The sequence below is a fragment of the Leishmania major genome, chromosome 32, assembly GCF_000002725.2.
Source record: "Leishmania major strain Friedlin complete genome, chromosome 32".
NCBI classification, from domain to species: Eukaryota; Euglenozoa; class Kinetoplastea; order Trypanosomatida; family Trypanosomatidae; genus Leishmania; species Leishmania major.
The window spans coordinates 627,210-653,264 of record NC_007273.2 but is presented as its reverse complement, the minus strand read 5'-3'; the positions used below and the strand labels follow the sequence as shown (position 1 = coordinate 653,264).

The 26,055-nt window shown below is 58.5% G+C and overlaps 7 protein-coding genes across 7 annotated transcripts; all 7 read left to right on the top strand.

Annotated features, from left to right (window-relative positions):
* Nucleotides 1–29: 29 nt before the first annotated feature.
* Nucleotides 30–3,527, top strand: LMJF_32_1660 (conserved hypothetical protein; the record flags this gene model as incomplete). The annotated part of the gene is made up of 1 exon (XM_001685432.1): nucleotides 30–3,527. One exon carries the CDS (start codon nucleotides 30–32, stop codon nucleotides 3,525–3,527), a length of 3,498 nt encoding a protein of 1,165 aa, XP_001685484.1.
* A 1,880-nt stretch (nucleotides 3,528–5,407) lies between these two features.
* Nucleotides 5,408–8,179, top strand: LMJF_32_1650 (conserved hypothetical protein; the record flags this gene model as incomplete). The annotated part of the gene is made up of 1 exon (XM_001685431.1): nucleotides 5,408–8,179. One exon carries the CDS (start codon nucleotides 5,408–5,410, stop codon nucleotides 8,177–8,179), a length of 2,772 nt encoding a protein of 923 aa, XP_001685483.1.
* Nucleotides 8,180–10,119: 1,940 nt separating this feature from the next.
* On the top strand, nucleotides 10,120–10,788 carry CPC2 (putative chromosomal passenger protein; the record flags this gene model as incomplete). Its single annotated transcript, XM_001685430.1, has 1 exon — nucleotides 10,120–10,788. The coding sequence occupies one exon, from the start codon at nucleotides 10,120–10,122 to the stop codon at nucleotides 10,786–10,788; it is 669 nt and encodes a 222-aa protein (XP_001685482.1).
* Nucleotides 10,789–11,822: 1,034 nt separating this feature from the next.
* LMJF_32_1635 (conserved hypothetical protein) lies at nucleotides 11,823–12,575 on the top strand (the record flags this gene model as incomplete). Its single annotated transcript, XM_001685429.1, has 1 exon — nucleotides 11,823–12,575. One exon carries the CDS (start codon nucleotides 11,823–11,825, stop codon nucleotides 12,573–12,575), a length of 753 nt encoding a protein of 250 aa, XP_001685481.1.
* A 1,907-nt stretch (nucleotides 12,576–14,482) lies between these two features.
* Nucleotides 14,483–16,786, top strand: LMJF_32_1620 (conserved hypothetical protein; the record flags this gene model as incomplete). Its single annotated transcript, XM_001685427.2, has 1 exon — nucleotides 14,483–16,786. One exon carries the CDS (start codon nucleotides 14,483–14,485, stop codon nucleotides 16,784–16,786), a length of 2,304 nt encoding a protein of 767 aa, XP_001685479.2.
* Nucleotides 16,787–18,198: 1,412 nt separating this feature from the next.
* Nucleotides 18,199–19,074, top strand: LMJF_32_1610 (conserved hypothetical protein; the record flags this gene model as incomplete). The annotated part of the gene is made up of 1 exon (XM_001685426.1): nucleotides 18,199–19,074. The coding sequence occupies one exon, from the start codon at nucleotides 18,199–18,201 to the stop codon at nucleotides 19,072–19,074; it is 876 nt and encodes a 291-aa protein (XP_001685478.1).
* A 3,988-nt stretch (nucleotides 19,075–23,062) lies between these two features.
* LMJF_32_1600 (conserved hypothetical protein) lies at nucleotides 23,063–25,066 on the top strand (the record flags this gene model as incomplete). The annotated part of the gene is made up of 1 exon (XM_001685425.1): nucleotides 23,063–25,066. The coding sequence occupies one exon, from the start codon at nucleotides 23,063–23,065 to the stop codon at nucleotides 25,064–25,066; it is 2,004 nt and encodes a 667-aa protein (XP_001685477.1).
* Nucleotides 25,067–26,055: the final 989 nt, after the last annotated feature.

Genomic DNA, 26,055 nt, shown 5'->3' with positions numbered 1-26,055 from the left:
AGCCCAGTGCACAGGACACAGGGGGAAACATGTTGAAATGCGAATCGAACCCTATCGTGGCCACATCACCGCCTAGGTCGCACTGGCTTACCTCCAGTTCCGCCTCTGCAACGCCAAGGGCGTCACCGGTGCTACCGCAAGAGGAGGAGAATTCGCAGTTGAATGCAACAAGGGAAAAGCTGACCACACAGCATCGGAAGCCACCTACAGACCCCCACGCACGTCGCCATCACAGCCGCGAAAGCAGTAGTGCTGAATCACGTGACTATGTCGACGAACTGGCTAGCAGCGCCTTTCAAGACTGCCGCACAGCTGCCCTGGTGCTCACCGCGTACTCGGCGCAGCAGCTGGCCTCCTACACGGATGCGATATCGTCCACGGCAAGGGACACAAGCGCCGGCTCGCCTGGTATGCCGCGAATCCACACCTTTCATCGCGTCGATAGCGACGATGATGGTGGCAGCGAGGATCGCTCTTTCCACGAAGCGGAAACAGCAGATGACCCGAGCGACGCGGCGAGTGGGGCTGTTGCCGAGCAAGACGCTACAATCGAAGCCATTGTACCCGTCGTCGACGATGGCCCGGCAGTGTTTCCGTACGAGGCGGATGGGGAGGCGCAGGAGGTGGTGCGCGCTCGCCAGGGCACGGATGCGGTCTCTGAGGACACCTCGTCGAACACCCCGGTGGGCGTGTGGGCGGCCCGCCACAAGAAGGAACGGCAGTCGGCGGGGCGACCGTCGATTGCGAGCAGCGACCTCAGCATCGGAGATGCCAAGTCAGCAGTAGCGCCATCTGCGGCTTGCTCTTCGGCAGTCTTGCGGCATGCTCACTCAAGCGAGTGGGCTGCAACACGCAAGACGGCGCTGGAGCGACTGCGCGCGAACTTTGATCACCCATCCAGGACCGTCGCCTCCCTTGCCCCTGAGCGTCGATCGTCGAGCCTGTTCGCGCAACGTGAACCCGGGAAGGCGCACGTGCTGCACTCCCCATCAGATGCGGTGATCAGTCGTGATCGCGCCTTGCAGCCGTCTGACTCGTTCGAGGATCTTTCAAAGGCGCCCCTTTCCGGCGAGAGAGCAAAGCAGTCGGAGACGCGAGACCCTTCCCGTGCCGAGAGTAAGACGGCGGCGAGCATACTTGGCGCGCTTCTCGGTGATTCCTGGATCGGCGACGCTGCCGCCGTAGGCCAGCTATCACGATCACAAAAGGAGCCGGCAGCATATGGCAGCTTGAGCGAGGGCGAGAGTCATGCATCGCTCAGCGAGAAGGTTGCCACGCCGGTGAAACAAACAGCAGGCTCAGCGGCAACGCCGATGGCGATACAAAGTCTCAGCGGTAGTCGTTTCATCGTTCGCCCAGCGCTGAGCACCGATGTGAGTGGTATCAGCCCCATCAAGAAAGACGTGCCATCGATTCTGGCAGACCTGTACGGCACACCAGACGCTAGGCCGCCGGCAATGGCGATGCTGCAAACCCCTCCTGCTAGCTTGGCCACGACGACACCCCCTCCGCACGCGCGCGGGAGGTGGAGCTTGCAAGGCGCTCTGGAGGCGATGCACGAACCATCCGCCGATGTGGCCACGGTTGGCTTTCACACCGCGCAAACGGCGCCGTCCGCTGCCTCTGCGTCCGCGGAGGAGACCGACCTTTGTGATCGCGTGACCATCGACGCCACCGCTACCACCGAGATGTCTGCAAGTGCGTGCCAGCACCCGCCTCAGAGCCTTTGCGCGAATCGAGTCGATCGCGCGCCGCTTTTCGGCCAGTGGCTCGTGCGCTCTGGCGTCGTTCTCCATCCCGACGACGGCGGTGGCGCCGGCTCCGGTCTCCAAGCGGATGCGAAGGTGCCTCTGTCTACAGAGAGCGTGCCGAGATCCTGGGACTCGTCGCGGGTGAACAGGTGGCGCTGCTCGGAGCGCCAGCCCCTGGCGCACGCAGAGCACTCCGTGACGGAGGCGTCGGTGGCCACACCTGCGCACGAGAACACGGCACTGACGCGGCCTGCGGAGTGGCGGCAGCAGCGCCTCAAGAAGGAGCTGCGGGCCAAGGAGATGGCGGAGTGCACCTTCCAACCGCTTCTCTCGCCTGGCACGCGGGCCATGGTGCGGCTTGCGCAGGAGCGGGAGTTGGAGAGAACGCTACAGGAAGAGGAGGATGGAGCGGAGGCGCAGGCAGCCGGAACGCGCCCCAGGTCGGCGCGAACCGACTCCCAGCAGGCATCTCTAGACCCTTCCACACTGAAAGCAACTCTACAGTCTGTGTACAAGCGTCTTTATCCAGCGGAGCTGTCGGCGGCGGCGTCACGTCGGCAACTCCTTGACCAGGAAATGGAGTACCGCCGTCTCACGCGAGAGGAGCTGATTCTACTGCGACATCGCTGCGGCGTTGCTCGACGCGTGCCTCGCAGCGCCCGCAGCGGCGGCGCGGCCCGCTCGCGCGAGACATTCAGTTCATTCATGAGCACCATCTTGCAGACAGACTGGGAGGAAGCCACTGCAGCGATAGCTATGCCACGGTTGGTTGCCGCGTCGTCATCGCCCACTCAGTCACGCATGACAGGCAGCGCTGTAGCACCAGTGGCGGTATTGCAGACATCGTACATGTCGCCAATGGCCGTGGCGCTCTTGGAGGAGAAGAAGGCCAAGCGGAAGTACCACTCCCGGCGCCAAGCGGAAATGCACGGGCAACATGCTGAAGCCGGTGATGCAGAAGTGGGGGGCGGGGCTGATCGCCGGGGCACGGCGCGGTCGCCGGCAGACAGCACAGAGGCCACGCGCGCCGAGGAGAGCTTCCGCGTTGCCCTCTTTGACGAGTTCCTGCTACGGCAGAATGCGTACTATTTCAACCGCTCGCGAACGGTGCGTGAGCTGAAGCAGCAGATGACCCCCGTCTTCACCCCAAGGACAACAAACGCAAGCGCGCGGCTGGTGCAGAATATGGTTTCGAGGTCGCTGTTAAACGAGTCCTTGGGCCCAGAGACGTCCTCTATTGTGGCACAGCGGGAGCGGCAGCGCGTTCCATTCGCGTCGCTGTTTGTGAAGCAGCATGCCTCGCCGTACGTTGACCCGTGCACCTTCAAGCCCAATATATCACCATCGGCGCGCGCACTCAGGGAGGAGGATCGCCGTCGCAAGGGCGCCAACAAGCAGGCCCCCGCCGTGCAGCAGCAGAGCTTCTTCGAGCGGCTTTACGCGGATGAGCAGCGTAGGGCGAAGCAGCGCGAGGAGGCCAAAGCGCGCGCGGAGGCGAAAGAGGTGGAGGGGCTGACGTTTCAGCCAACGCTCAATGTGAAGTACAACGCCCGCGTCCACTCTACGCTGAACCCTCGCAACTACCAGCCGTACCAGGCCTACCTGCTCGAGAAGCGTCAGTTGCTTGAAGCAAAACGCAAGGAGCAGGCGGAGGAGGCCCAGCAGGCAGAGGAAGATGTGTGCACCTTCCGTCCGCAGACTACAAAGAAGCCGGCGTACATTGCTAAAATGGCGAAGTGCTTCGGCGTGCTGCGACAGCAGGATGCTGAGTTTTAACTCAGTGGTGACCCTCGCAAGGGGGACAGTGAAATCGGCGCACGCAGTAGAGGGGCGAGGCAGGGTCTGCGGCAAACGGACGGGGCGAAGTGCTTTGTCTTCCTTCCTGGACCGTGTGCAGCGCTCGCCTGTGCCTCCGTGGATTCGCGTGTCGTTGTGTTCGCCATAAAAGGCGGAGTGTGTGCAGGAGTGTAGACTTATCCTCATAGACGTTGCAGACTTCTGAGAAAGAATCAGACAGAGAACGAAACAGAGGGTCATTCCTCTTGCCGGGGCCCACGTGGCGCACTGCACGACACCCCTCCGTCATTCCCTCATTCTTTCTCTTTCTGCTTTTCTTTCTGTGTGTATGTGTGCACCAGTGTCGACTGCGCCGGCAGCCAGCATGCGTTTCTGTTCATGTGCGTCTGCCTGTTCCTGCTCACTGTCGTTCATCAGGAAGAGTGGCGAGGAGAGAGAGAGTCACCGAAACCGGCTCTCTCTGGTCGCATCTCTTCACCTCTTCGCACACACCATGACCTGTCGCTCCACATTGTGGAGGTTTCGTTCGTGGCCTTCTGCAGTGCGCCAATAGACACCATCAGGAGGAAACCTGGTTCCAGTGGACAACAAGCGGAAAGTGAAAAGTGCTTCAGCACTATATAGAGAAAGATTCACTTGAAACGTGTAGGTCATTTGAATATGTACCTGTCGAGTATCTTCCTTCCTCTGCGGGGAGTGGCAGCATGTGATCCACCTCCACCTTGTGGTATGCCCCTACTTATTTTTCTACATTTTGGCGATGGGGGAGGGCGGATGCTTCCTTGTGCCGCTCCTCTTCGACGGACACGACCGCCTCTGCAGCTCTTTGATGCAGAGTCGCTGCCCCCCCCCCCGTACTCTGCGCGAAGCGCGTCTTCTCATTGACGTGTCCGACAGCAAGCGGTGCAGGTGCAGATCTTTTTTCACCGAGCAGAAGGAGCCCCTGTTCAACGGCGCCGATCGCTTTGTGCCTTCACAGACTCGTGCTCTGGATGCCGATAGCTCGGGCACACGTGCCGGATACCACCAAAGGAGATGTGCACAAAAAGGGCTAGGCTAGACCGCCGCTCCTCTCTACTCCTTTTTCGTCCTCCTCTATTTGATGCGTCTTGCTCTTCGTCCCGCAATCTTCACTGTTCGTCCGATTCCACCAACATGCGCTTTCATTCTCTCTTGGTGGCGTCACCTTCTTTTTGTGTGGTGTATGGGTGTGTATGGGGACCACACGACCACCGCCGCTCACTACCGCCTCCAGTTCCGGAACACATAAACAGTTGAATCGAAGAAATCACACGCCACCCTTTCATCATCATCACCGATTGCTTTTGGCACACGCACTTATCAACACATGCGGTTAGAAACACGCACACGTCTCCCAACACACGTGAATCCGATACCCCCCCCCAGCCCCACTGGCACAACATAGCCACACAGCACCCTTCATCATCTCTTGCCCACTTACACCCACCCAATCCCCTCATCCTCTGCACCTTTCAGCTCTTCATTCGTTCACTTGCTGTATGACACACACGCGCCCACACGCACACACACACACACACACTCACACACACTATCTCTCTCCGTCCCTGTGTGGGACTTTCCTGCGGGCATTTGCGTGTGTGAGCGCGGTGGTGTTTCTTTGTTTTTTTTTTTCGTATTTTCCACTAGTTTTTCTCCACAAGCACATCAGTGTTTGCCTTCAGGTACCCTGCCCTTCACCTCCCTTGACCCTTTTTCCACACCTACCACACCTCTCAGAGCTGTCGCGTGTGTTGGTGCCACGAGTCGTTTGCAGCTACACACGCTGTGCCCTTTCTCCGTCGGTGTGAAGTCGCCCACCTGCCGTGCTCGCTTGTCTTATGCTTACGAAAATGGAGCCACGGAAGGCGGTGGAGAAGGTGCATCCGAAGCTCTCCCCATCGCCGGAGATGCCCACCGGAGAGCAGGCACAGCTCCGATCGCTGCGTAGTTCTCGCGCCTCCAGCGAGGCGCGCTCGGAGCAAGGGCCAGCGTCCCCTTTCAGCGGTCCTTTGCAGGACGCGCAAATGGCTGCCTGTCGAAGCTCTCGTGCCGGCAGCGAGGTCCCGCAGCGGGAGTCGGTGACAGCCAGTCCCAGTAGTGCTACGCGTCGCGACGCCGGCGCGTCCTATCGTAGTTCACGCGCTGGCAGTGAAGTGCCTGACCGCGGGCCAGCTAATGACCCAAACGAGGACCGCTCCGCTCGCAGCTCGCGGGCGGAGAGCGAGGTGCCGGAGCGCGGCGGCTACAACGAGCCGGTGATACCGTCACCGAAGCGCACCCCTGGAAAAACCAAGCAGAATCTCATGATGATGGCCGCGTCGGGTGGAAGTCGCTCCGCGCTTCGATCCATTCGCGCTGGCGGCCCTATTAGCGGTGCAGGGAAGTCGGGGCACCGTGCCGGCGTCCACGGCGTAGGTAGGGCTCCACAGAGCGTGCGTGAGCACATCCACAACGTCGAGCAGCGGTTGTACGGCACGGTGCACCGTGCGACGACGACCTTTCAGTTTTACCAGAAGCTGCACTACCCACTGGAGTATCCGAACGCAGGAGATGAGGCCGACGTGGCTGAAGGCGCGACGGTGGCGGAGGGCCAGGCACACAGCGAACCGATGACGTTGCCGGTGGATCCGAAGGAGCCATCTCCGCAGCCGCGCTTCGGCAGCCACAACGCCGTCAAAAGTACGGAGGTCATGAGAGGGACGTCCTCGCCAGCCGTTTGCGAAGACGGAGATAACGTCACTACTGCCCCCGGCGCCGCCGGGGTGTCCGCGTCGGATCCTCGGTCATCCACTAGTCACTCCTCCGCTGTTACCGGTGCCTCTGCCGCCGCCCTGATGGGTAACGTATCGAGCGGCTACGGAGGTAGCAGCAACAGCCCGAGCCCTTGCTTCGACGAAGCAGCCTTCAACGCCTCCTTCGACAATGCTGGCTTTCTGAACGAGTCGGGCGACATGCTGTCTGAATCCTTCCGGGTGCCGCTGCAGACCGATGGAGAGTACAGCGCGCTACAGTCTGTGAGTGTGGTGGCGATGGCGACACTGTTGGACCCTATGAGCGGTGCCCCAGTTCTGGGCCTGTGCCTAGGCGACTACAGCGGCCACATTGAATATTTTGAAGTGAGCACGGCGGACACCTACAACTCCTCCATTCGCCGCAGCAAGTCGCTCATGCAGCAACATGAAGTCCGCACCTTGCCGGCTGGGCTAATATACGGCGGCTGTAGCAAGACGCGGGGCTCTCTGCAATACAGCAGTGAGGATGGCACCGGTACCAGCGCAACGCCCAACAACTGCGGCAGCCTAGACTCGGCAGCGACGGAGAACATTACCCATGACATGCGTGGCCGCGAGGTGCTGCGGCGGCATTCGCACAAGGCGTTCGTGAAGTCGATCAATGCCCTCACCTCCGTCGCAGTGGAGCCGTACGTGAAGTGTCTGAGCTTTGTGCGCCAGCGGTGCTCGCCGAGCATGATCAGCTACCTCACCGCGAACGAGCGGGTGATCAAGCTGTTTCACGTGCGCCGTGAGGGGTTCAGTCCATTCAACGCCTTCGCGGGCATGGAGGAGGTGATCGGCAAGACCTTTGCTGGGTCGCGCTACTTTGCGCGCCTGCCACCACAGCCGGCCATTCTGCCCATCAAGGAGTTTGGTCCGGTGGCCAATAGCATTCAAGCGCTGAGTGTTTCCGCGGACGGGGAGACGTTCATGAGCGTCGAGGACCTGCAAGTTTTCTGGTGGAGTTTCGAGGCGACGGACACGACGAAGGCAACATGCATCGCGGACCTTCGGCCGCCGTCGGGGGCCCTGGACGAGGTGGAGGAACTCGTCACCGCGTCGTCCTTTCACCCGACACACAGTTCGCTGTTCCTGCTGACCCGGAGCTCCGGCATTCTCAACATTGGCGACCTGCGCGACCCGCCATCACGCGAGAGCCGCAAATACGCCATCTCCTCGCAGCTCACGACCCAGCAAAACCCATTTAGCTGCCAGGCGTACGACGAGATCCTCTGCAGCATCTCCGGCGCCTCTTTTTTGGGCCCCGACCATGTTGTCACGCGCGACTACCTCAGCTTGAAGCTCTGGGACTTGCGCAAGCCGGATCAGCCGTGCGCCATGATGCCCGTGATGAACTACGTCTCCAAGTACCTCGACTCACTGTACGAGAACGACTCCATCTTTGATCGCTTCCCCGTCGCAGTGGACGACATTTCTGGCACAGTGGTGACAGGCCTCTACGACAGCGCTGTCGCTGTGTGGCAGCCGCTGCACTCGTCGCTGACTCTGGCGAACTCTCTTGTCCACTACCGCGCGGACCCGTTCGTCGAGCCTCGGGACGCCGTCGCTGGCGGGGTGGTGAGGGTGCAGGAGCTGGAGAAGTCGCTCGCCGACGCCTGGTCGCAGACGCTAGCGGCGCCGCACCGTTCCCGGCCGTCGTCGCAAACAATCGAAGAGAAAGACTGCGGGATGGGGATACCAGAGGAGGCGATACCGGAGCCGTTCACGAACAAGGTACTTACAGTGGCCATCGCCCCAGGTGGCGAGCGGTTCTGCTACACGTACAAGAACGGTCGCCTTGTGTACGTCTTTGAGCGCAAGAGTGACCCCCAGTGACGTACTCATGGATCTTCGCTGAGCAAGAGGGAAGGCGAGGCGACGGGAACGTGGAGCGGGAGAGGAGGATGTGTATAGCCACTCGGTGCAGCAAGCGTGTCGGGCGCAACGCTGGCTGTTCTCTTCGTGTGACGTCCATACACCCGTCTCTTCTCTGACGCGGAAGGCAAACGCAGCGTTCACGAGCATATACGTGCGACAAGCGCCCGGCGGTGCTACTGATCCAGGTGCACTTCATGGCGCGTGCGCTCGTTTTGGTGCACCACCTCTTCTTCGCCAGAGTATAGCCTGCCCCACCCCTCTCCAAACACCGACACCATGACACATGGACGCACAGACACAGACACACGCACACACACACACACACACACACATCAGCAGTTGCCTTTGTTTTTGCGACGTTCCTTGCCAGCTTTGCCCATGTAGAGGTTGCTCCTCTCGCTTCTTTCGTCGACCATCACGCTCCTGTACCCCAACTGCCATTTTAGTATTATTGCCCGTTGTTGTTCTCTCTCTCTCCCTATTCCGCACCCCTTGTCCGCACCCACGGTCTCCCACCTGCGTGTTTTTGTGTATGTTTGTATGTATGTGTGCATGTGCGTGCGTGCTTGTGTCTCCATCACGCAGCGCTCCTGAGCGTTCTCTCGTGCTGCCTCTACTTGACTACCTTCGACTATCTTTTCTATACTTGTTGTTGCTCTTTCTTTTGGGAGAAGGACGGCTGCGAGGTAGTGTGGCGTAGTTGCTGTCATGATGACGAGCGACATCCCTGGCGTACAGATTAGGTGGGGCTCGTGCAATGACTTGTTGCATAGCCGATAGTTGGGAGAGAGCCCACTGAGGGTGGCGAGTCCGTCAAAGGCGGTGCGGCATTTGATGCGACTACTAACACCGGTAGGGGCGATGCTCTTGCACCTGCAAACACTTACACGCAGACGCAGATGGTGACGCTGACAGACGCGCACGCACGCACACATCTGCGTACAATCCGGGAATCGCACGCATGAAGCAACCGAGGCTGTCGCTTTGGCAGGGGGAAATGGGGGGCGGAGGAAGGGAGGGAGGTGGTGGTGGTGGTGGTGGTGGTGACTGCCATCGGGCTTGACGGGGAGAAAAAGCGGTGTGACCAGTTTTCTTATTTTCTTTTTTTTTCGATTTGCGTGTATGTGTGTGTCTAAGCGTGTCTGTCCCTGATTGATGGTGTCTGAGGCCCGCGTTGTGTTGGTTTAACCGACACTCTCTTTTCGCGGCCGGCCTTTGCATGTTTGGCAGTTTGCGTAGAAGATGGCGAGCACCCGCACACGAGGGCGCGTTGTCGATGCTTGTTCGATCATCCTGGTTCTTGCGAGTCTTTGAGAGGGATACAGACGCCTCCATTACGTGCGCTGGAAGGCACACGAGCACACACACACACATACACATACATACATATATATATATATGCATATACATATGGAGATGCAAAAGGATGTACGCGGCGTGCGCATACGATTTGTTATCCCGGCTCAGCGGCATCCCGTGCGGGCCAGATGCTTCTGCAGCTGCACAGCAGCGCAGTCATTGCGTCTGCTGGTGCATGAGCAAGCACTCATGGCTACCTCCCTGTCTGTCTTCAGGGTCCATAAGTGTTCCGGATCGATCGTGGAGTGACGCCAGCTGTCTCCGCTCAGACGTGATGCTGCACGACACAAGAATGAGGTAGCACTCTTGTGTTACTCACATTTCTTCCTCCGCACCTCTTCTCTTTCCTTCCCTTCCCGAGCACATGTGGTTCTGCTGTCCATCTCAACGAGGAAGAGGACCCCCAAAGATAGCGTTGAGGTAGCTTCAATCGTCTTTGGCTCTCACACGCTTTTACCATCTTCTAGGTGCAAGCGAACAGCGGGCAATCCTTGTCTCGCTGAATTGTGTGGCGTGCGTCGGGCTCGCAGCACACAGTCATGTCAAGCTATCGAAGCGACGTCGATCCCTTCAAGGAGATTCGCGTCCTTCCGCGCGAGGCGGCTCAACTACGCCACCATCTCAGTCGCATCAACCACGCATTGCAGACCAAGTACTTTGTGGCGGCGGAGCTGTCGGAGCTGGCGCTGCAACCGGACAGGTCGGATGAGTTCCTTGCCCTCTACAAGGCGGAGATCTACCGCGTGGTGGCGAAGCTCAACATGAACGCGAAGAAGCAGTACACCGTGACGGTGGACCCGCTGCGGCTGACGACTGGGTTCGAGTTCAAGCGCGGTGCGGACCGAAAGGACAATCTCGGGACAGCCGTCACTGCAGCAACTGTTGAGGGGTTGACATCCCCCGACGTGCATGCAAAGTGGACTGCATCTCTCGTGGAGACAAGCAGGCTGCTCGCCCAGCAGCACGCCATCAACCCCAACTGTCAGGCCCTCTCGAGCGCATTACAGTCCACCCCGTCGTCGCAGCAAACGCAGGGCTTGAACGGAGGTGGTGGCGCGGCAGCTGTGGGCAGTGATGTCATCGGCGATGCCTCCACCTGTGCCATTGACTCCGATGTGCGCAAAGCCAACAAAGAGAGCTTCTTGTTTAGCACCCCACCAGAGTTTGCAGGCTTTGCCCCCTCAGGCGCCTCACCTGGCGCGCCATAACGATCATCGTGACACCATCCCTTTCTCTGTCTCGCCCTCGCCTTACTCGAGCTTTCGAAGGGAGGGTTGGTGAGAAGAAAGAGAACGAGAGAGCGGCCAAATGAGGCTCTTCCGTATGGTAATGTGCTTGGTGCCTCTGCTGCTAGACACACGCCTGGGTGTACGTATACATCCCTGTAAATTTTCCACGTCAGTTTAGACTTTCTGGGACGACACTGTCTCTCCTGACTTCTCTCTTTATTTGCTGCCCTCTCCGTTTTTCGCTTAGATCTTCTTAACGCACTACGGCATTGCAGGTGACGTGGCCGACGCTCAACAGCGTTGATCGCATTGCCGGTTTGTTTCTCCTTTAGATGTGTTTGTGTTTGTGTTTGTGTATGTGTGTGTGCGTGTGTATGTGTGTGTGTAGCACAAGAATGCGCGCAGGCAAGCGTTGTAAAGGAGCATCACCCGCTCCGGTTCTGTTTTTCTTTTCTGTTTCACTCGCTCGTTCTCATCGTCTCCTCTTGTCCTCTATCACTCTCGGATTGCCACCGGCTATCAGAAAGCACGCAGGTAGATTCACAGCCGGATGGCGGTGCTCTGCGGAGTTGCTGCCCACGAGCAACAATGAAGTCGGCTATGCTGTCTCGTGAGAAGGTCCTCTCCTGGAGACCTGCGGCATGCTGACAAAGAAAATCGTAGTCCTGCCTCTATGCCTGTCAGCCATGTAGGCGAGACGTCTGTGCCGAGCCCACCTGTCTTGCTCACATCAACGTTCGCGTTTACACGACCGCCTCTTCCTGCCCTCTTGCTATCCGACCTCCTCCCCCCTCATCGGTGACTATCTTCTACCCATATGTTCCCTTTCCGGCCATGCTGCAGTTCGCCGATCCTATCCATTTTCTTCATTTTTTCTTCTTGTGCCGGCAGACGTGCCCAAGCCTGCTCTTGTGAAGCTGCGACTTGCGCGCCACCGATCGCTTCGACGTTTTTGTCGCTGCACACATCGCCAGCGTTCTTTTCGTTTCTGCCCCTCCGACCTCCCTCCCGTCATGGCGCTCTTGCTTGACGACGAGGAGGTCTTTGTAGGGACCGCGAATGCCCCTCCACAGCCGGCGCAACCGGGGGCGCGTATCGTCTTGGACAGCGCATCAGAGACGACTGACTTCACGCCACTTTGCGCCGCTGCGCCGTCGAGCAAAACCGCCACGAGCGCGCCGTCGACAGCGGCGGCGACCCGACACCGTGAGCGCTCACCTGTTTCTGCCGGCGCACTCGTCACCCTGCCTCTGAGGGGCGGTGATGGCATGGAAAAGATGGAGGCGCTGTTGTGCGGCAAGACGAAGGTCGCTCTCGTCCGCAACGGCAGCGTCGTCGGCCTCAAGCGTTCAGCAGATGAGGCCGTTGGGGCGGCCGTTTTCCGAACACCGGTGGCGCAGAGGACATCGCTAGCACGGCTCTGCGACGGCCGCATCGACGCCAGCAGCACGCAGCCGAAGATCGTCTCTGCAGCGCGGTCCCTCTCTTCCCCATCGCCGCAGCAAGAGCTGCCGTCGACCATGTCGTTGGAAACCGTGCTGACGACACCCCATGAAAGGTCCTCGCAGGCGGTCGTCTCGACTTCACCGGAGCATCCGTGTGGTTCACCGTTTGCCTCCCCGCCAGCGCGTCCTACGCCGACGTTGTCTGCTTCGGCTCGCGAGGAAACTGTTGTCCAGACTCCACCCTCTTCCGTCGCAACGCAGCCTGCCAAGATGCAGATGAAGCTGTCGGACTTCTTCTCCAAGATGGCGTGCAAGCGGTGAGAAGAGCAGCTGACAGTGAAGAGAAGGGGTGAGAACCGTGTTCACTTCATAGAATCTACCGATGCATGGGGAGCGAAGGTTACCTTCACAGAACATACAAGCGGCAGCGATACACTGACGTTTTGTGTCGGTGCGCGCAGCCCTTCTATCCTCGCAAACAACTTCATCCAATGCTGTGTGCTCGTGCCGGTGCGAGTGCCTCTGGGCATGAAGCGTTGGTGTTCCGTCGGCACGCCTGCACGCAATGCATGTCGCAGCCTTCGGCTTCGCCCCATTGCACAAGACATGGGTGTCAGCCATCTACGTCTGCACACTGTTATAGATACGCTTCTGCGCAGCTTCCAGGCCTGGCTCCGCAGGAGCCCCGTTGTTTTCGTGTTGATAACATCCGTTTTCGCAGTATCTGCATCATGCGCACTGCGTGGGGATCAAAATAGGACCCTGGACGCGACAGTGAAGATATATGTGTGCAATCGCTTCACCGTGTCCAGTTCTCTCCCGCAGAACACTGGTTCAAGGCCACTCAGCACAGCCTGTCCGATGGCCCGCCAGGCGTCGCACCCAAGGAACAATAAACACGTGCAACAGTAATGCGCCGACCCAGCCATCCGAGGCAGGGACTCTCCCTCCAACTATACCCCCAGAGGCCCGCTCCGCAGGGCCCCTCACAGCCGCGCCCGTCATGCCCCCTCCCCCCGTCGCCACCCCGGGCGCATCCCCCTCCCTTCCCCCATCGAGGGTGGCACTCAGCCTCCCCAACAACGCTAGTAAGCTATGTGAGGGCCGGGGTGCGTGGGTGGGATACGTCCGAGTCACGCTGGCACGCCGCCTAAACTCGCATGGATGGCGCCACCGTGCCGGCACGGTCGCGGGTCGCGGCGACGCCACGCCGTCCCGGACCTGGCCGCCGACGTCAGCAGCGATACACCGCCCAGGCCCCCCTCCTCCCCCGCCCCCTTACGTCGTAGGCGCCTGCCCGTGTCACAACTACAGGTGGTTCGGCGTTTGGCGGAGGATTGAGTGGAGTCTGTCTGTTTTTCCGGCAGAGAGAGTGTGGGGGGTGGGGTGCACGGGACCCTGAGACATCACTCACCGAGTTGTATCTCCTTATCAGGGTCGGTGATTCTATCGAGCGACAAAACTTGTGTGTTGAAGTCCACAAGCTCCTCCGTTGCTTCTACGCGTAGAAATGGGGAGAGAATACATGCATGCTGTTGGACCCCTCGCATACTCACACACACAGACCCACATGTTCTGTCGAATGTGCTCACGCCTACTCCTTCCTGCTGTGCCTCTCCTTCTCTTTCGTCCCGCTCTCCTTCGTCGACGTGTATTGGTTTATGCTCTGCTTGCCAACTATTGGAACCAGGGCCGCCGATCAGACTCGTCTCTACTCTTGCCCAATACTCTCTTGCTTTCTGTGTGTGTATGTTTTTTTTTGTGTGTTGGCCGGCTTCTCTCACAGCACATGTGTGCCGCGCTCCTCTCTCATTGACGGTTTCGATGCTCGTCATCTCTGCGAGTGACAGAAGACGTACGTGCATCTGTGCACTGAAACAGAAGAGAAGGGATGTGCTGATGTAGGGTTCTTGTGTTGGTGCTACCACTTGCATGTGCCCTCGCGATTGTGTGCGCCTCACCCCCTGTCGACCACGTTGCTTGCTCAGCACCGAGGATCTCCAGAAACGTGTGCTTCGTCGTATCCCCTCACGCTCCCTCTCTCTTGTCACCCCCACCTCTCCCTCTCTCTCTCCCTCTCTGGCGCTATTTTCCAAAAGGAGACGCAGTTTGCTGCCCTGAGTAGCCGACACCAGCGCAGGAGGCACCACCCTCCTCGTTCCACAGAAGGTGCGCCGGCGCAGCGTTTGGCGCAGGCACACCCATACATACACACCACGCGTCGAAAAATGGCTGCCTTGCAGCACGTGAACTCCGCTACGGAGATCACACCGCTCCTCGCGTGCGGCGGCGACTACGTCAAGAACGGCACGCAGACGCTGTCCATCCCGTCGGTGTACGCAACACTGGATGCGCTGGAGAGCCTCTGGCAGGCACAGAGAGAGAAACAGCATCTTTCGGTCCGTGGGCGCGCACAAGGTTTGCGGCACTACCACGCCGTGTACGAGGCGAGTGCGCGCTGCGTGCCTCTGTCGCTGACTCGCTGGGAGCAGTGGCTTGCTGGACTGAGCGAGCAGGGCGCGCGATCCACGGTGGGTGCCTGCCCAGATGAGCTGTCCAGCTCGAGTTCTCCGCACGTGCAAAGGGTGCAGAAGGAGCTTGTCGACTCATATTGGCATCTCTATCGGCGGCTCTGTTGGGGCAGCTCTGGCGCTGCAAAGGCTGGGCTTGCCGCTGTGTTGGAGCATACCGACAGCGCTGCGTCAGGGCTCCCATCTGTGATGGCCACTGGCGCAGCTTCCCTTTTGGCGAAGCAGGAGGCGGCGCTGGCGAAGCCTCTGCAAGCCTTTGCGCGTCTCTCCGCTGAATCGGCACACTTGTTCGCCGATTACCCGCTGATCGGGAGGGTGGAGCGGCTGTGGCTCAGCGAAACAGTCTTGCCCGCCCTCGGCGAGCCTGCCGAGCCTCTTGTGGAGATGCTCGTGAGGCGGACATTCAAGCGAGACCTGCGGGTGCCATCTGTTGCACTGCCTGAGCTGCTCCGTGAGTATGAGGAGAGCGAGATTGATGAGCATAAAGTCGAGGATATTGTCGCCGTTGGGCAGGCAACGCTGAGCTCCTCCTGGATGAGTGCAGCGTCTGCCCTGCACGTCCACATGACACGTCTCACCGACACGACGAAGCCCACAGACGTGGGTGGGACGCTGGAAGCCTCGTCCGCGTCTCGCGATGCGCGGCTGAAGGAATTAGAGGAGCAGCTGCTGAGCGTTCTTATGAAGGTTCCGAGAGGACAGGGGTTCCTTCCTGCGCTGGGGCTTCTTATGCAGCGGCTGATGGAGGACCACGGCGAGGCGTCCGCATCTACCGGCCCGTGGCGCGGCCTGAATGGGTCACAGACACAGTTTTACCTGTATCTGCTGCACCAATGGTTTGCAACGTACATCGGCTCCCACCACCGGTGGTCCGTGACGGATATGTTTGCTGCTCCAGACGACGCAGACTTGTGGATGTTTTTGCTTGACCGCCATGCTGTGTGCCTCACGTGGGCTCTGGTGACGGAGCAGCCTGCTTTGCAGGACCCGGCGGTGTGTACGCATGCCGAGGCGCAGTTGGGCTACTTAAATGTGCTCGCTACTAGCGTGGATAAACTGCGCGCCGTCTTCTACTCGGTGGTGCACTGCGTGCAACTCTACCACGCGTCAACCACTGCCTTCACCAAGACGGAAAGGCGTGAGTCGCGACGGGGCACGGCGGCAGCGGCCACGCACTCATGGATGAAGGAAATCGGCGCCGAGACGTTTTGCCGCGCGCTTCTGAATGATTTGTTTGACGCGACCGCGCTATGGGAGGAGGCGCACGCCGACTACGATGTGTGCGTGCAGCAGCGCGCGCTCCTGGTGGAGGCGGAGCTGAAGCTGATTCTGTATGACACAATGATGATGCTGCAGTGCCCTGATCGATCAACGGAGCGGATCGAGAGACTTGTGGAGGCGGCCCTGGCCATGTGTGATGCGTGGGACACATCTGAGCGGGAACCCAGTGGCCGTACGCGTCAGGAGCACAAAGACCTGGTGCTCCCTATTATTGGGATCGTCGGACGTTGCCTTCATCGTATCTCTGCTAGCTTGCGATGTGAAGTCGCCTCCGTCTCCGCCGTGTCCGAGGCGCAGGCCAGCCTCTATCGGAGGGCTGTGCAGTGGGTGAAGAGGTGCATTGTCGCTGCGGCTGCCATCGGTGGTGATCCTAGCTCTCTGTGGGATGAGTGGACGGGCTTGGTTTCTATTACGGTTTTTTCGGCGGAGCAGCACTCCAGCGGAGAAGCATCCCGTCTGTTTTACCCCCTTGCGTTTTTGGGCTACGCTGTTCCGGCAACTGGGCGAGGACGGGCATCTCGTCAAACTGCAGCGACTGGCGGCCTCGACGATGTGTGTTGGGAGCGGCGCGCTGTTGCGAAAGCCGTTCGACAAGAGGTGAAGACAGGCGTAGACGGGGGCGGCAGCGGTGATGACCGCGTGTCATCCTGCATCGACACAGCAGGATCTGGAGAGGAAGAGTCTATGCAGCCACCGCTTAAAAAGACACGTTCGAACTGAGGGCGCTTCCTATTCTGTGCGCAGACGACAAATGCGCGCGTGTCTGTCGCGTCCGCTGACGTGAGGTTGTGGTTGATTGTAGACTACATGTATCCCCCGTATGTGTGGGAGAGACACTGTAACCCCCTTGCCTTCGCATAACGTCACTCACGGGCTGCTGGGTGAGCTCGACCCTGCAGATGCGAAAAGAAAAAGCAGAACGATGAGTAGGCAACGGGGAACTGTGTAAAGGCACGATCGCGTGTTTGTGTGTGGTTGTGTAACCTCGCCCCCACGCGGTCTCACAGACCCCCTTCGAGGCGAGTATTGCCCTCCATCTCCTCTCATCGGCTCACCTCGCTGCCGCGCGTGCGATGTTGCCATTTTGCTCTGCTTCTCGCGCGAGTCTCACTCCAGGCCGCGGGGGTTCAACTTACGTCCTCCCCTGTGAAGCACTCCGGCCTCTCTGCTCTGCACTATCCAACTGCCTTGTGGTTTCCTTTGCGAATTGCCTTTCTCTTTTTTCGTGGTGGCCATGAACGATGACATTCACACGCGGCCTTTTTTGCACGCGTCACTCCACGGAACCGATTCTGGTTGTATCTTTGGTGACGCCCGCCTCCATCGAATTTCATTGCGCATCTACCGACGCTCTGTTGCCGCGGCGTGGTGAGCTTTATTTCCCAATCCCGAATTCTCACGCCACATCCTTCCATCCAGATGGGTATCTGTCACTAGCTGTAGTCCGCCCTCTGCCCCTGCCCCCACCGCCGTCCACCGTCACGTTTAGCACACACAGACACACATACACACACTCTCGCCAGCCTCTCCGCCTAGCCCGGTCGCGCTATTTCTCCCGCCCTTGACCCCACGCGTTTTCATCGTCTTCGTCGCTATCATCTCTCTGCGTGGCGAGGACCCGTGCAGCAAGCTCTGTGACGAAAAACAAACGAGGGGCTTTTTTCGCTTGCCTTGCTGGTAACTCCGCAGGAGGTATCCCCCTCCTCCTGCTCCTCCTCCCCGACTCACCCACCCGCTCTTTGCATTGAAGCGGTCGTGTTTGGCTGTTGGGGGGTTGGGCGATCTTTCTCCCGTTTTGTGCATTTCCTTGCGCACATACACATCAGCCATCGACGAAGGCGCGCCTCGCCCATCTACTTGGTTGCCTCACACACACACGCACACACGCTATTTTCCTCGACTTTGCGGAGGTAACGCGGTACACATATCAGGCGGAACGACACATCGAGGAGAAGCGAACAAAAGAATCTGGGTGACTCTCCACCTCATCGACGTTCACATCAGCACCAAGCGCTATTGCCCCCCTTTCTCGTTAAAGTATTATTTTGCGTTCCCTGCATGCGTTCGCTACGGTCCTGGGCACTTGTGACGTTCCTTTGCTTGCTGCTCGTGTTCTTGAGCGCTCAGCAGCCATGTTCAAGGAAATTTCCTTTGATGACGTAGACGTCTCCTGCGCATCGCATGAGGATGATCGCGTGGCGGCCGAGAACGTAGCCGATGCGGTAGAAGGCGGGAAGGCTTTTGTGAGGTTCCATCGCTCAGGTGAGGAGGGCTTCAGCATTGTGGCCGGCGCGTGCGACGACAAGGACGCACGCCATAACGCTCATTTCATGAGCGGCGACGCGTGGATGTCGAAGGACTGCCACTGCATTCAGTGTGAGACACTTCGTGTGCTCTCGCGGTACTCGGAGATGCGTGCACAGCCAAATATATTCCCCGTCATCGTCCTCGTCGACCTTGACAACTTTGGTTTCAATCAGTTCAAGTCCATCCCGCCGTACGCCGACGTTGAACTGCTCGATCACGTGCTTGTGTGGAGCTTTTTCGGCTCGTGCTTCACACGCCATCATCGCGCGTGGCCGAGCGAGCAGACTGTCTGCGAGCCGCTGCCGAATCGCGCCGTGTCCGTGAATGCTGCCGGCACCACCAAGCGCTCCATCTGGGAGATCTTGGTGAAGAAGCAGCAGGTGTTCTTCACACCCTGCGGCGGGCAACCGCAAGCAGCTGATAATGTCATGCATCGCGTGCTGCAGGCGCTTCAAGGTATGGAGACAGTGCTCCTGACAGGGGACGTGCAGCTCATTGACGAAATCTACCGCAGCCGTCGGCTGCTCGGCATGAAGTCGCGCCGGCACAACGAGGATGAGATGTCAGATAAGCTGACGGTTATAAACGTGGACGACATGGACAAGCGTTTTGTGCCGGTGTGGCGGTCACTGTGCAATCGCCTTCGCGGTACTTTGCATGATGTGCGGGCGACCGGCGGCTGCAATGATAGCGATGGATGACGGCTGTCGCGCGAAAAGACCCGTTTCTTGACGGGCGCGCTGCTCTTCTTTTGTTTGTGTTTGTATTTTTTTGTCTTGCATGTGTTCGTGCGTGTCTGTGGTCATTTTTCAACGTGTGTCCTCGTTTGTCTTCGCACGCGAGGCTGCTTGCTTCCACTTTCATGACACACACACACACACACACACACACAGACGCAGAGGCATACGTACCTCTGGCTACTTTCTGCGCACTTGCACACTGGCCTGATGCACAAAATGACCCCGAATTTCGCTCTCTGTCGCTCGTCTTCTTGCCCTCCGTGCCGTCTTCTCGTTGGCGTACCTGTGGCTCCATGCGTCCCGCCTCCGATCTCTTGCTGTCTCTCTGTGTCTCTTCCTCCTCCGTTCCTTTGTTTTAGCTTTATCTCTCGGCCTCACCCTTTTCCCCGTGCTCCCTCTCCCTCTTTCCTGCTTTTACGTCGGCCCTCTCTCTCTCCGTTGCTCTCTCGTTTCTCTTTCTGTCTTCGCGACTCGAGTTTCTGCCTGTTTTCGATTGCCTTTTTCTTTCTCGCGTTGGCCCGTTGGTGAGCTCGGCTTTTTCGGCCCGAGTCGTCGCGCATGGTGAGTGGGGTGCGAGCGTCTGTGTGGGTGTGGGGTGACCTCGCCCACGCTACCCCCTCCACCAAAAAGCCAACTCGGACCTCCCTTGTGTGCCCGTTTCTCTTGCCTTGATCTCGTCTGCTCACGTCTCCATCCCCCCTCCCGTACCTCACGTGTCTCCGTCCCTTTCTCCATAATCTGCAGACACATCGTCCTCACATCCCCACTCCTCTCACGCCCTTCTGACCCTCTTCTTTCACTCTCAGCTCTCTGACCAGCGTCCCGTCTTGATGACCAAGATGTACAGTGGCGGCGTCGTTTCGTGGACAGCGAGTGCGGACGATGAGCCCTCGCGTTCTCTCGCTTCTCACCTGCCCCCCTCCCCCTTCGTTTCGTACGCCCGCCAGTGAGTGCACCGCTCCATTCGGGAGAAGAAAAGATGTGAAAACCTCCTTCCTATGCTTGCTCTGTTTCGCTGTCGTGGTGGCCTTTGATCGGGCCACCGCGGTGCGGCGCGATCGAGGGATGAGGACGAGTGATATTTCTATTTCTTTCTTTGGTGTGGTTTCGGTTCCCGTGTTCAGTGAAAGCGATCGCTTCAACTGTCAGCTGTACCTGTGGTTTCATGTTTGCTCGAGAGGATTCGAAACGACCTTATGGATGTTTTCTCGCCTTGTTTTCGCTGTCCGTGCCTTGAGAGCAAGCCTCCCCCACCCCCGCCATCCAACCCCCTGCATGTTTCCACCGTGTGTGTGTCAAGGAAGCTGTAACGGCAGGCGGCTCTGCACTTTCCTCTGTACACAGACACAACATAGACACGTGTGTATGCTATTGAATAAAGGACGTGCTCTATGCCTGTGGGTACGGCCCTCCGTGTTAAACACCCTCTTTCTTCGTTCTTCCATTTCTGCCCTCCCCCAGTTTTCTGCGCTGCCTCTGCATTTTTCTCACGTTAATAAACGGAGGGGAAGTATTCATACTTGATGCAGGACATGTGAAAGATACGCGGTAGACTGAGGAGAGGGCGAGACATGAAAGGAATCATACACGCGTTCGCCAGCGAGACAAAGTGAGGACGTAAAAGCAGGATGGGGAGAAAAAAGCAAGAATCCAGCGCTCTGTGTCTCGTTTTGAATCCGAATGGATCCAATGCTGCAATCGCAAAGTGAAAGGTGGAAAAGGAGAACGGGGGTCGGCTCTGCCTCAGCGCCTTCCGTGCCTTCGCTTCCTCGCCTCCACAGGCGAGTACCCACTCACCCAGCCTTGCCTCTCATTACCTCTCCCCACGCGTACAGAGAAGCAGAGCGACATGTGCGCACACGTGTAAGTGGGAAAGGCGGTGCTCCGTCCTGGCAGAGAACAACCGAAACAAAACGAAGGACAGGAACTCGTACGTGAAAACGTTGAGAAAAATCCTACCAAACACGTATTTCGTGAATTTATAGTATAATGCTCCAAAGAAAAACGGAATATATGAAGCATTCCATCGAGGCTACTCACCTCTACCGCGGTTGATTGAGCAATGCGGGTCATCGCCTTCTGCTATATTTGTCGTTATCTCCTTCTGCCTTTCCTCTGTGCTCGCTGCTGATGAATCGGTAAAGTGGGGCTGTGCTGGTTCATTCTTCACGCCTTCAGGATTCTGTCTCTTCTCATTTCGCTTCGTTTCTGGCGCGCGCCAACAGCGGATCCGTCCAGCCTATACACCGCATCTGGCGAGGAGGTACAAAGCGGACGATGGAGTTCTTTTTCTTTTCGTTTTCTTCCGTTCCCCCGTTTTTTTTTTTGCTACTTCGCTTATCTTTCAGAGGTGCATGCCTTCGCGGATTTGCACACGGGCGTGGGAAACGCACACGTTGGACAGGCACGTGCATACACCGGCAGGTACTGGAGTATGCATTGATGCGTGTTTCCTGTTGGCTGCCTTCTGGCATCTCGTCGTTACCCTCGTTCGATGTAGGATGTAGCTCTGTATCGTGGAACTGTTTCTCCTGTTGTGGACGTTTTCACAGCCTACCTGCTCTTTTTGTGTCCGTCCGCATTCCGCGGCTGTGTCTGTGTGTGTGTGTGCTGGTGTGCTCCGGTGATGTGCGTGGCGCATTCATGCTCAGTCTTGATCGCGTGTTGGAGCGTTTTTGTTTGTGTAGTGCGTCTCATCTCAATACCAGATCGGAGACAAGCAGGTCGTGGGAAGAGACGCAACAGGTGCAGTGGCCTGTGCGTCCGGTCTCTCTGCTCGATTTTCCATATATCCTGAGTGAGGGCACACATTCGTAGTTTTGGAGGAATAGGCCCATTGCGCTCTGGAGTTTTGTGAGCGTGCCGTCGCTCATATTTGCGCACGTGTGCCGTAACCTCGACGTCTGCGGCTCTTGTTCTGATTTACCGAAGCTGGGGACAGATAAGGGAGAGAAGGCGGACGCGTGGATTTTCGTTGGACAGATTCGAGGGCGCACATAACATTTTGGCTGCTGCTTCGGGTGTGCAGCTTCTCCTTCAGCCTTTTTCGTTTCTCTTTTTTTACCTTGTAAAGTTTTCGTGTATATGCGATGCTCTTTCGTGGTTCTGGATGAACCACCGCCGGAGCGACGCTCCAAAACGCACACCCGCACACGCTCGCATGCGTTGGAGGCACGGAGGGGAAAACTGCAGCTGAGGAACGGCCGGTAAGAAGCGCGACTGCTTTCGATGGGCCTTCTCATTGTGTGATGTTCTGCTGACGTGCGCAACACGTTACGTGTTGGCATCTCCTGGGTGTGTGCTTGTGTGACCGGTCGCCTTCATCGTACTCGTTAGTTAAGTTATATATACACCCTGTGTAGAGCTTTCGCTGATTCCTTTTCGTTGTTCGGGGTTCGGGGACCATCCAGATTTTGAGCAGCAACAATAAAAATGCAAATAACAATGTCCAATGATGAAGTGACGCGCGTGGGTGGGGTGTATGCATGTTTGTGTGCTGCTGTAACTGCAGGAGGGATAGGGCGGGGGAGGGAGAGTACCATTGTCCTTCTTTTTGCAGCAAGATGCCTAACGCCATTGCTTGACCAAGCTGCCCGTGGTCGTCAGAACAGCAGAGGGTGGCGTAGGGGATGAAGGTCGTCATGGCACTACTCATCTAGTCCTTACCCCGGTTTCTCCTCTGTATCCTTGTGTGAACTTCTCTCTCTCTCTCGCTCTCTGTCTTCCTTTTGTTTATGTTGTTTTCTGAACTGCTGCATTCTCAACCATCCCTTTTCCGCGCGTCTTGCACTACTGCCCATATTCCAGGCTACGCAGATGCAAAGGGCGAAAACAGACTACTGAGGGAGGCACTTTTTTTTTTTTAGATTGTTCCGCTTCCCAGGCTGATTCTTCGCGCGACTGCAGACTGGACGCGTATGGGTGCGCCTCATTCCTTGTGTACCTCACCATGAGCGACGCTTTCGAGGCCCGTATGAGCGCGATGCGCGCTCGTCTGTCGAGCCTGTGCCACACAGTCGAAGAACAGGAAGTGGAACAGCAGCAGCAGCGTCGCTCTTTCGAGCATCGCTACTTTGTGGAGGCGAGAGCAGCAGGCTCTGCGGCGACGCCTGCGGCAACAAAGCCGATAACTTCAACGGCTACACCCCCATCGTCGGCGCCTATCTCACGGCCAGTCACGAGCAAGAGTCAAGTGCCGCGCACAGATGGTATCAGCGAACGGGACGTGAATCAAGTGCACAGCGCCTCAAGGAAGGATGCTGCTTTTGGTCACCACTTTGGCACGAGCAGCCCGTCAGCCTCCATAACACGCGCCCGTGCAGCGAAGCCTGGCTCTGGAGTGAATGCGATGCTGCAGCTTGCACGGTACCACGCTTCCGGCTCCTGGTCTGAGGCTGTTGTAACAAAGGACATTGTACGCTTCACCGGTGGTCGGTCAAGCCCGGTGCCAAAAGCCCCTGCCACGATCCCCCCCGAAGCCTTCGCTGTAAACACCGGACAAGATACCACGGATTCTTCGCCCGTTCCACTCATGCCGTGTGGCGTTGCGGGTTTGCATTCATACGGGTTTCGAGAGCGGCTTCCAAGCCCTCGCCGACCCACGGCGTCACTCGCCGCGAACACCGTGGATCTAGCCTCCCGCAATGGAGAAGGGCGCACCTCACAGAACACTCCTCGCGAGGAGTCGTGCATCACCGCAGCCGACACCACGATCGTTGACACGATGCATGCCGATGAGGCGACCTCTTTTGATGCTTTTCGCGTCGTACAGGAGCGGCTGCGGCAGAAGATGATGCAGCTCACGACTACCTCTCCACACTCCGTCGTGCCATTATCAACGAGAGGGGCTCCCGCCGAATTTGCCGTGAGTGATGACGCCACAGCGCCCCGGGAAGAGCTTCCTCACAGAGGCCTCACCGCGTCTCGTGCGGTGAGCGATGTTGACGGTTCAAGTCCTTCACCCCGGCCACCGCCGGGTACGCGCGCTGAAACGGCCACCCCGACGCGCTCGCCCGACAAGGATGAGTCGTCCTCGCACGAAACTGCCCCACTCCCACAGACAACACCGCGGTATCAGCATGGTCAAGGCGATACCTGGACGGATGTGGAAGTGCTCCCGGCGACCACGGAGCCCGACACCGAAAACGCAACTGAGGCTCGGCTCTTTACTCATGGGTCTCTACATGACTCTGTCGTAGGCAGCGGCGACGAGACGACGGCGGTGTCGCGCGAATGGCAGTGGTCGCGGTGCGGCGTGCCATCCACGAAAGCACGCACGGCAAATGTGCCGCGTGGTGTCTTCGACCCGACCGTTCGTCACGTCAGGGTCTCACGGATGCCGTCAAGCGATGCGCAGCTCAACCCAGCAGCCGGGGAACAGCGGGCGGACTCGCGCGAGTACCGACGATCACCTGAGGCGGCGACGGCAGGGCGCGCACACAGTGATCGAGGGAGGAGTGGGCGGACGACTGCATCGATTCAGCATGGTGTCTCCTCAGCGCCGCGACGCTCCGGGTCTCGGCACGCGCCGTCGTCAACATCAGCGGCGCGCTGGTCGGCGACGCGCGAGGGGAGTGTGTCCACGGCGGCCAGGTCACGCAAGTCAGCGCCGAAGCCAGCTGCACGACCAAAGCCGATTTCTCTGAACGTGGAGGCCACTATTCTCTGCCCCGTCACGGGTGCGGAGCTGTTTGCTCTTCTGCGAATGCGCGGGCTCATCGACTCTGAGGGCGACACGGCGGAGTACCGGCTCCCACCTGTGCGCTGCCACCGCTTGTACGTGACAGCCGAGGAGCACCGCCAGCTGAAGCTGCTTCGGCAGTCCTTACACTCTCTGGTCGCGGAGGAGCAGCACCAGGACATCCCATCCTATCAGCGCTTCACGGTCTCTGCGCGGTCACGAAACGCCGAGTTCGCACCCCCGCCGCCCGTGCTTCGCTACATGGATGTGTAAGCGAGAACGCAGCTTTTTCTTGTGCCTCTTGACCTCCTGGGCTGGCCAGTAAGTGTCTTTCACACACGACATTCTTTGCGTCATGATTTTAAAGGGGACTCCGTAGCCGTTTCCCTTATCACGCCGCTCGTGCCGTGCCCGCAATGCTGTTGTGTGCCGCGCGCCTTCGCCCCACCGCCACTGGACGTTCGCGCTGTGTGTGTTCTTCTTTTACTGTCGTTTTGGATGAATAGATCCGCATCCATTTTGGGTGCCTACCCTTTGCTTTTCGTTTTTTCGGGTGGGGGAGAGGGAGAGGGAGAAGGAGGGTCGAAGCGACGACGGCGTCCGCCCCCCCCTCCCTCCCCCCCCCGCCTGTCCCCTAGAGGCCAAAGCGGGCACGCCTCGGTACCCTTTGCCGGAAGGCACTCGCCCCCGCATGCGATGAGAGACGGAGCTGTGCGCTTTTGTCGTCTTTTGCGAGACGATACAAGAGGCGGGGGCTTTGACGTGCGTACAGCACATCCGTGCAAACCGTGCAGCCTGGCGACGGATGCCGTTGCAGCATCCAAGCACTCACCTCCAGCGAAGCGATCCGCCATTCTCGATCGCTTGGTGTGTTGTGCACATTTTTCTCTGTGCTTCTTTTGCGGGGACTGGCTGCTCTGCCACTCCCCCGATCCTCTTGCTTTATGTATGTATGGCGGGCATGTCTACGTGCGCCCCCCTCTCTTTCTCAGGGCGGCAATGCTCTCCTTTCGCACCTGCTTTTTGTATCTCTGCCACCACCACCTTTCATCTATTGGAATCTCTCGCTTCATCGCTGCCACTCTGTGCTCCACTCTGGACTACGATTCTGCACGGGCACCTACACGCGCACACAAGGCCAACACGGGCGTTGAGGGGCGGTGGCACCGAATGACGCTCTTCAGGCAGAGAGGGCGAACTCCTTGGTTCGGTGCTAAACTTGTTCTCTTTTTTTGTCCTTATCAGAACCGTTACTGGCACAA